The 9462-nt window shown below is 40.7% G+C and overlaps 1 protein-coding gene across 1 annotated transcript in view; it reads right to left on the bottom strand.

The window, feature by feature from the left end:
- Positions 1-2080: 2080 nt before the first annotated feature.
- The window catches only part of LOC115105336 (sodium/hydrogen exchanger 1-like), a 47223-nt gene continuing 39841 nt past the window's right edge, over positions 2081-9462 (bottom strand). The window contains exon 12 of the mRNA XM_065010093.1: positions 2081-9380. Coding sequence (XP_064866165.1) covers positions 9061-9380 — 320 coding nt within the window. The 3' untranslated portion in view covers positions 2081-9060. The remainder of the gene's footprint in view (positions 9381-9462) is intronic.

Raw genomic sequence — 9462 nt, 5'->3', positions numbered from 1 at the left:
TAATGTTTAGTCCTCATGCGTTGGAATAAGATAAGAGGAAATAATCCTCTCATATTGGAGAAGAGACATTTTACACCCACACAACTTCTTTAGTAGACCTCTAGAGGCTGTTTGGTTCGCTCAATTCAATTCCAAAACACTCTTGATAGGAACATTCAAGCAATGGCTTTTTAACGGCTAAAACAACAATTAGCCATACTTTGCAGCAGGTATATGGACCATAGAAATGAGAATAGAATGCAGTAAACAGACCATTACCCCGATGGAATTTGAACACTGTAAACCTTATTCCCTATCAGCTGCAGTGATGAAATGTCAGTGTTTTATTAGGTAGTTATAAAATATCAAATGTGATACAATCTAAAAAATGGTTAACGCCTGTTCTGTGATACTAGGATAGAGCTCACCCATCAGCAAAACCCAAGTCCATTTTTGGTTGCACAGCACCATCTTCTGGCTGTTCCTGCCTATGTCTCCCAGGCAGGACAGATAAACCCTGCCTTTAAAAACGATTTTCCCTGGCTCTTCTTCTGAATGTAAAAATAATCAAATATATGACATAAACAGTCAAATGTATTATTCCACCTACTCCAACATTAAAAGGTGATCGAGAGAAAAAAAAACAGGATGTATTCATGGTAACCGAGCACATTTGATCTTGTCCCACCATATTCGGGAGAGTACTGTGGGTCCTCACGCAAGCCGTTTGGGCAAGCAAGAGTCACACGAATTTAACTGCGGTATAAATCAGTGAACAGGATCAAATAGACGGGATAAATCGACAGAGTCAAATGTGTTGCTAGTATTGCACATTTAGCAGTTTCGATGACTGCGAATTCACTGCAACGCCAGAGAATGTAGGCTCATTTAAATCTCGTCGGGGCAGCCAATTCATTCTAGGAGGGTCAAAAACAAATAGAGCACATCAAATTAGAGTAGGGCAAGCATCCACAGTGCTGTATTGTGTTCCAAAAGTAAGAAATTGACAAAAATGGTCAAAACCCGAGAGAGAAAATGCGTAAAAGTGCTGTGTTTACTTTGTCTAAAGTTATTGTACAGGTTTGCTGTAATATGACGGTACATCACTCCCCCTTCTGTAAAGATTAAGAATGACATGTTAATAATGTACTGGGAAAGTATACAGAAGTGAAGTGGGAGTAAAAGGTATGTGAACCCTTTGGAATTACCTGGATTTCTGCATGAATTGGTCATAAGATTTGATCTGATCTTCATCTAAGTCACAACAATAGACAAACGGTGTGCTTAAACTAATAACACACAAATTATTGTATTTTTCTTGTCTATATTGAATACATCATTTAAACATTCACAGTGTAGGTTGGAAAAAAGTATGTGAACTCCTAGGCTAATGACTTCTCCAAAAGTTAATTGGAGTCAGGAGTCAGCTAACCTGGAGTCCAATCAATGAGACGAGATTGGAGATGTTGGTTGCTTACCTTGCCTTATATATATATTTTTTTAAAGTCACAAAATTTGAGTTTGCTATTCACAAGAAGCATTGCCTAATGTGAACCATGCCTCAAACAAAAAGAGATCTCAGAAGACCTAAGATTAAGAATTGTTGACTTCCATAAAGCTGGAAAAGGTTACAAAAGTATCTCTAAAAGTCTTGATGTTCATCAGTCCATGGTAAGACAAATTGTCTACAACTGGAGAAAGTTCAGCATTGTTGCTACTCTCCCTATTATTGTATAAATAAAGCAAAAACATTGAATGAGTAGGTGTCCAAACTTTTGACTGGTACTGTAGTTGTAGCGTACGTTGGCCGGGATTCAATGCAAGGCGCGTCATGGCGCTGCGCACGACAACAACTTTAGTCCGCAATTTACGCTTGAGAGGAAATGGGCAGCGTTTACCATAAATGTGATCTCCGCAAATGTTATGGAAATGACTTTAAAAAAAACATTGTTGGCTGTATATTGCTGCACGCTATAACACCTCTTGCAGCCAGCCTTTTTCTTTGTAGCTGACCTTTGAAGCAAATTAGGCCTACTTTTACTGGAGAATCAATAGTAATTGTATTGCAGAAAGAAAGAAACATTGTGTCAAGAGAAACATATATTTTGATAAATTACAACTTTAATTTGGTATATTGTTTCATTTCAACATCACTGCATTAGTTTGTTTTCGTAATCCAAGGTTTGGAATGCTTAAGCTAGGCTAACCAACAATACAGTGCACAGTTGTCACTAGTGTCATTTTTCCATACAGTTTGATATTTTACAGTAACATTATATATTTATATAACATAGACTTATAGATTTGAATTCACTTGTATAGAAAATAAAATATTTGTATTATTGCGAAGTACACATTGCAAATCACTGGAGATCAATTAGCCGACATTAAAACAGAGATCTACGAGAAGAAGAAAAACACACACACACAAAAAAAAAGATGAGTGGCTGGTGGGAAATACAATCGCCATGCTGTGGACGCCATCTGCAGTAGAGCAAGGGAATTCACGAAGAAAAGCATTCATCCTAGTCTGATTTAAGTCAACGTTAGACTGCATCGCTGCATCCCTGTCTTGCATGTGGCATAGACAGATCCAAATTCGTACCTGACCTTACCGTAAACTATTAATGCCACACATACATCCCGTGTTACACTAGCCATGCAAAGCCTGTGTGAACAAAAATACCCGTTCTTATTGCTTCCTTGCTTTAACGTGAGTGATTTGAGTTAAAAGGTATCGGTTAAAGTGCTTTTATCAATATGGTGTGGCAAATTGTTACAGACTCAGAGGTAAGGAAAGGAAGTCTACATACATTGCTCTGCTTTGTTGATCGCTTATAATGTTCCAGGCTGCAGTATGTTTAATTAAGATGTTATATCCACATGTGCACGTCAGGAGTGAGATCACTCTGAGAAGTTTTTTTTTTTTGACAATCAAATTCCTTTGGACATATGCAAATGATGACTGTGGAATAATTATTCAAGTCCAACCACCTGTCCATTCTCAGCAGGAGAAAAGGAAAAAAAGCTCTTTTACAGTACAGCCAGTAACGTGTCAGGCCATAATAAACATGACCTTCTGACAGATCGTCAACCATCATAGTCCTATCGAGGTTGTTTTTATACCCCATGATCTAGTGCTCCAACCTATCAATGCAAGGAGAACAATCATTTTGTAACGACACTAGTTCAGATGAATGAAGCGTTTGGTCTCTTAATGTCAGTCTGGTTCGGTTCCAGTAAGGTAGCCAACCATAAGATGGAGTGACTTTAAAAAGCACATAGACCCATGTCAAGCACATGGAGCAATATAAAGCACATGGAGCCAATGTAAAAAAGTGTATAAAACCAAATAAAGCATGTGAACCAAATATAAAGTACTAGAAGCAATATAAAGCAAATGAACCCAAATGAAGCACATTAACACATCGTAGAACACATAGCAAAGGATCCCAAATAAAGCATGTGAACCGAATGGAAAAAAAAATCACATGTAGCAGCAATTATACAAATGCAAATAAACACATGTAAAGCACGCATAATGCAGACAGAACCACAAGCATGGCCAAACTTAGTCCTGGATAACCCTCCTCCTTGTGATTCCTGAACCCACTTACAAACGAGGCCAGAGAATTTATACAGACTTTGCTTCAACAATCCATTAAATGTGAAAATTATTCAGCGTGGAGCTGAGAAAGGAAACAAAAATTAATTTGCATTTGAACAATTAAGGAAATCAGTGAAGCAAGACATTGAAGCCACTTATAAATGTTCACCTTCCTTCCCTACAGGAAATATTGAACAAAGGCTGCTGCAACGTGACAGACATAGCATTGTCACACACCAATTAATATTAAAGTCCCTAGACAGGTTGTATGGCTTGAGATTTAGTTGTCTGCAAGGAACGAAAACATAACGATGCAGAGAGTGTTACAAACACACTGCATGATTTTCAGACACCAACCGGGGCTTGCTTTGATACAAAAACTGTTTGGATGGAAAAATCTGTGTTTAAACCATTGGTGCACAATATGGTTGGGTGAGAAACACCCTGACTATGATTTTAAGATAGCCTACATGCACCGGGCAACTACACTGAACAAAAATATAAACGCAACATGTAAAGTGTTGGTCCAATGTCTTATGAGCTGAAATAAAAGATCCCAGAAATGTTATATACGCACAAAAAGGTTATTTCGACAAAGATTGTGCACATATTAGTTTTACATCCCTGTTAGTGAGCATTTCTCCTTTGCCAAGATAATCCATCCACCTGATAGGTATGGCATATCAAGAAGGTGATTAAACAGCATGATCATTACACAAGTGCACCTTGTGCGGGGGACAATAAAAGGCCACTCTAAAATGTGCAGTTTTGTCACACAACAATGCCACAGATGTCTCAAGTTGAGGGAGTGTGCAATTGCTGACTGCAGGAATGTCCACCAGAGCTTTTGCCAGAGAATTGAATGTTCATTTCTCTACCATAACCCACCTCCAATGTCGTTTTAGAGTTTGTCAGTACGTCCAACCAGCCTCACAACCACACATCATATGTAGGGTGTTGTCGGCGAGTGGTTTGCTGACGACAATGTTGTGAACAGAATGTCCCATGGTGTTGGTGGGGTTCTGATATGGGTAGGCATAAGCTACGGACAACGAACACGATTGCATTTTATCAATGGCATTTTGAATGCTCAAAACAAATACGGTGATAAATTCCTGAGGCCCATCGTGAGGCCCATTTATTTTTATTTTTTTAAAGTTATCTGTGACCAACAGGTACATATCTGTATTCCCAGTCATGTGAAATCCATAGATTAGAGCCTAATGAATTGCTTTCAATTGACTGATTTCCTCATGTGAACTGTAACTCGGTAAAATATTTGAAATTGTTGCATGTTGCACTTATATTTTTGTTCAGTATAAATTTAAAGGTCGGTCTTCTGAACACTCATGATAAGAGTAGTTCCTCCTTTCCAGCAGGAAACCATTGAAGGTCTTTAAGTGGTGGCCAAATAAAAGAGCGATTGGAAAGCGTTGAGGTAAACTGCTCTTCCACTAGCACGAAGGCTAATAAAAAAAAAGGGGGCTTAGAAACAATTTCCAAGGCTAGTTGCCAAGCGAACGTTGACTTTCTATGGCTGCACTTACAGAACCTGTTTTGGAAAACTTGTAAATGTCATGTTCATACTATACTACATTTCTGGTCGTTTAAATAACAATACAATGGAGAGAAAAATCTGCCAGGGAAGTATCAAATGTCAATCATTACGTAAAGATTCATTTTAAACCCCTCTCTGATCAATAAGACCTTGTCCTCGTCTAACTCTCACAGCCAAAGCAGCCTGTCCTTGACAACAAGCTCTGACATTTCAACATATCATTCATTCAATTTGGTTTCAGTGAAGATCTATTTTACCTTCCTGGACTCAACCTACAAGAATCCGCCACTGCAATGCCCATGTGAGTGAATGGGGACATGAAAGGAGAACACCACGCACACACACAAACACACAATGTAGTACTTTATGTGCACGAGTGGCCACAGTTTCTTAGAAGCACGCCATTACGTCGTCACCCCGTCCTCATGTTCGCCTCTCTACCGTAACCTCAGTAACCACCGTGCACCTCTCCCTCCCTCTCACTCTCCTCCCCTAAGCTGTAAGGAGACCCCTCTCTCTCCTCCATCCTCCTCTCCTCAGCTGTAACAAGACTCTCTCGCTCGCTCTCTTTATGGGCATAAAGTGACAATACATGGAAGTCAGAGAGGAAGGTGACAACCAGAAAACTAGGCCACGGTCTTGGACATCTTAGGCTTCTCTAGTTGAGACAGATACAGACTCCAGCTAAAGTTGTCACTCACGCTACAAATCTAAGATGGTTGTACAGTAGGTGGGTTGAGGGGTTGCTATGCTATGCTATTGAATCAATGTTAGGTGCAATGTACTTTGCACCTAAAAGTGGTTGAATGTCCCCTTGAGATGTTCAGATCGATGAGCGACAGTAATCACATTGACAATATAGCAAGCAGTCTTTTGAATCAAAATCAAATCAAATTATTAAATTGTTCCTTTTGATCTTATGGTTTTGTATAGAAAAGAGAAGCAATGTACTGTATACATAATACCTATACAACCATATACTGTACACGTCAAGGTTTTCATAGTCTTACGCAAACCCTAGTTTAGCTTTACGCTGTCGTGCGAGCAGAATAGGTATTGGCTCTTGCGTTCAGGTGTGAATTTGCTTACAACTAGCTAGCGCACTGCCCGAGATGGTTATAGACCTCAATGTTAGCAGAGGAGCGATGTCCTCTTCGTTTGCGTCGACATTACAGCATGGCATTTGCTTTAAAGGGCATCGTTCAATTAAAAATGGTTATAATCAAAATAATCGCTATGCACATTTTACACCAATATACTGCATTGAATAGCTAGTTTTGCCCATGTCCTCATGCCTGTATCTCCAGGCCATCATTCACCGGCCATGTGGTACTCGCTCGCGTGACGAAGGGTCTGCGTAGCCAAGAGCTAAAATACAACTTTGTTCTATTAGAGTCGCGCTGCAAGTCCCCTCCTCATTGGATATCAGGAAGACACAAACCCACGCGAAAGCTTGAGACAAAACGAGGAGAGATTCACTAAAGACAACGAACTAAAAACTAACTAGGTTTCCCTTTTTCATCTACGGATTAGACGTCGGAGTAGAGAAACACTCCGGGTCAAAAGTTCTAGAAAGAACCAGCTAATAATAGGACCATATGCATGTCGGGTAAAATAACAACCCGACGTCCATCTCCTAGGACAAACTACCTAGCAAGAGCTAGCTGGCTAAATGTCCATCTCCTAGGACAAACTACCTAGCAAGAGCTAGCTGGCTAAATGTCCATCTCCCAGGATAAACTACCTAGCAAGAGCTAGCTGGCTAAATGTCCATCTCCTAGGACAAACTACCTAGCAAGAGCTAGCTGGCTAAATGTCCATCTCCTAGGACAAACTACCTAGCAAGAGCTAGCTGGCTAAATGTCCATCTCCTAGGACAAACTACCTAGCAAGAGCTAGCTGGCTAAATGTCCATCTCCTAGGACAAACTACCTAGCAAGAGCTAGCTGGCTAAATGTCCATCTCCTAGGACAAACTACCTAGCAAGAGCTAGCTGGCTAAATGTCTGTGAGTGTTTTGTGTTTCGACTTGCCCCAAATGGACAGTTGGTTTTGATATTTTAACCTGCGTGTCATTATCACGTCTGGTGTGGATTGACAAAAACTCAACATACGCGCGATGGTGGACGCATGCACAGCCGGTGTAGTCAGAGTGTAAGAATTTGTTTTTAATAGACTCGCCTGGATAAATGAAGGTTAAATTAATTATATATTATTGGCCATTGAGGTGGTTGGACGATAAACATCCATAGTCACCTCACACCTCATATCCTTTACAGCGATGCCTAAAACCCCAAATGTCTATGGAACACTAGATTTTCAAAAGGGGAGTGCTAAGAACCAATGGGGAACGTTAAACTGGCAACAGGGTCTTTTAAAAATAAAAATGTCAAAAACAGCTGATGTAAATAAGGTGCAAGAGAGTAAAGAATAGATCAAACCCATAAGATGTAAGATGAATTGTAAGATGCGACTACCGGCAAGAGAATACGGAGAAAACACCACAAAATGGTTCTGAAATGGCCCATACTAGAGCATTTTCTTAAAAGGAACATATCTTCCTGAGACCCACCAAATCATTTTTGTACACTCTTTATCATGCCACATAACTTTCTCTTCCTGGGATTTCAAAATGGCTGCCAACACAATTAGCATGTGTTGTGGTAAGAAGATAAGTGCGTAATTATAATTTTTGTGAGTTTGATATTCAAATTGCTTCGAGTAAATATCTTACAAATAATTTGGTGAGTTTTCCGAGCAGTGTAATCATTTTCCCACGTTTAAATAAGAGCTGGTTTAGAGGACCACATGATGTGACAAATATGTTTACCTACTGTACCCATTTACTGTAATATACATTTTTTCATATTTACTATCAACCGTTTCTTTTTGTCCACTACAGCGCACACGCAAATTTGTCTTTGTAAATTATTTGAACTCAAAACACAAAATTAAGACATTACAAAACCTTTTTTGGCTGGGTGTCAGGAGGATAACAGTATTTGGTGTGATTTTAGGGATTGGCTTATATATAGGGGAGTTAAGTCCATTCAAGATCAACAAATATCTTGGTGTTGCATCACAATCCTTCTTTTATGTAAATGAGCTTATACTGCACAGCATACACGTCTCAGTGATGCTGCCGATTTCGTACGTTCAATTAAAATAGAGGCGATGCCAGGTTTGCATCTCAACATTTCCAAGTCTGCGCTTGCCTTAGGGTCTCCATAGGCGAGGTGGTGAAGAGAGAGGTCCGTCGAGATTAGCACAGTGAAAACATTACATCCAGTGTGAAGTACATCCAGTGTACAGCACCGAGTACACCAAGTAGAACTCTGACCAACTGAATGACAAACGATGACAAAAGACAACCACATAAACAACAGTCTCATATTAACCCTGAAATTCAAAACAAGCAGTTAATTGTGTGATCAAATGCACCAAGTGAAAAGGAGTTTCTGTGTCTGACAAAAAGAATAAGGCTAACTTTTCTTGAAAGTAGAAGAACGATCGTAAACGTTATGAAAACAAATGTGAAACATTGTCACCAGTCCAAAACTTTGGTAACGCATAATTATGTTCCCCCGTCATTCGGGCTAATTCCCACCAAACCCAAGATCACCCAAGGCGGTGATCTTCCTTCCGATCACTTAAAAAATGAAAAAAGAGCAATGACAACTATTGAAAAAAGATGGCTATTTAGTCTCCTTTTCTCTTTTGGTTCATAAAACAAGTTATGTCCTAAGTCCTTAACAGTTTTGGCTTTATTGGTTCCTCAACCAATGGGATAGCAAACTCAAATGAGGTGGTGGTGGAGTGAAAGGAGGACCTTTCCCCTGTAGTGCCCCGCTCAGGGGGAGGAGCTGTTGCAACCAGGCCCCTCCCTATTCCTCACAATGGGAGGAGCTAGTTGTTTTTTAGGGAAGGAATGGTTCATCCTCCTCGTCCTCATTACTAGGGCCCGGGTCACTCAGACACCTCATCAGCCCTGGGTTCTTGTTTCCCCCCTCTTCCTCTCCCTTCTCCTCTTTCCCGGCTGAGGACGGCTTCATCATCAGGCCTTGGTCCTCATCCCGGGTGGCCCGCTCCCTCTGACCCAGGCCCTGGCCCGTGGCACCCCGCTTGGAGAACTCGTTCAGCATGTTGACAGAGTCCGGGGACTGGGGGGAGGCTAGGTCCACCTGGATGGTGGGGACGCCTTCTGAAGACGCCTTGATGTTGTAGAAGGCGTTGGGGTCTGCGCGGGGCAGGCAAGGAAAGGGTTAGCGCACGGTACATTACTCCAAACAGGGGAGGCCAACCCGAGCGCACGTTGAGTA

This window comes from Oncorhynchus nerka, linkage group LG3, assembly GCF_034236695.1.
Source record: "Oncorhynchus nerka isolate Pitt River linkage group LG3, Oner_Uvic_2.0, whole genome shotgun sequence".
Lineage (NCBI taxonomy): Eukaryota > Metazoa > Chordata > Actinopteri > Salmoniformes > Salmonidae > Oncorhynchus > Oncorhynchus nerka.
The sequence above is the reverse complement of the archived record's forward strand: the minus strand, read 5'-3'. Positions and strand labels throughout refer to the sequence as shown.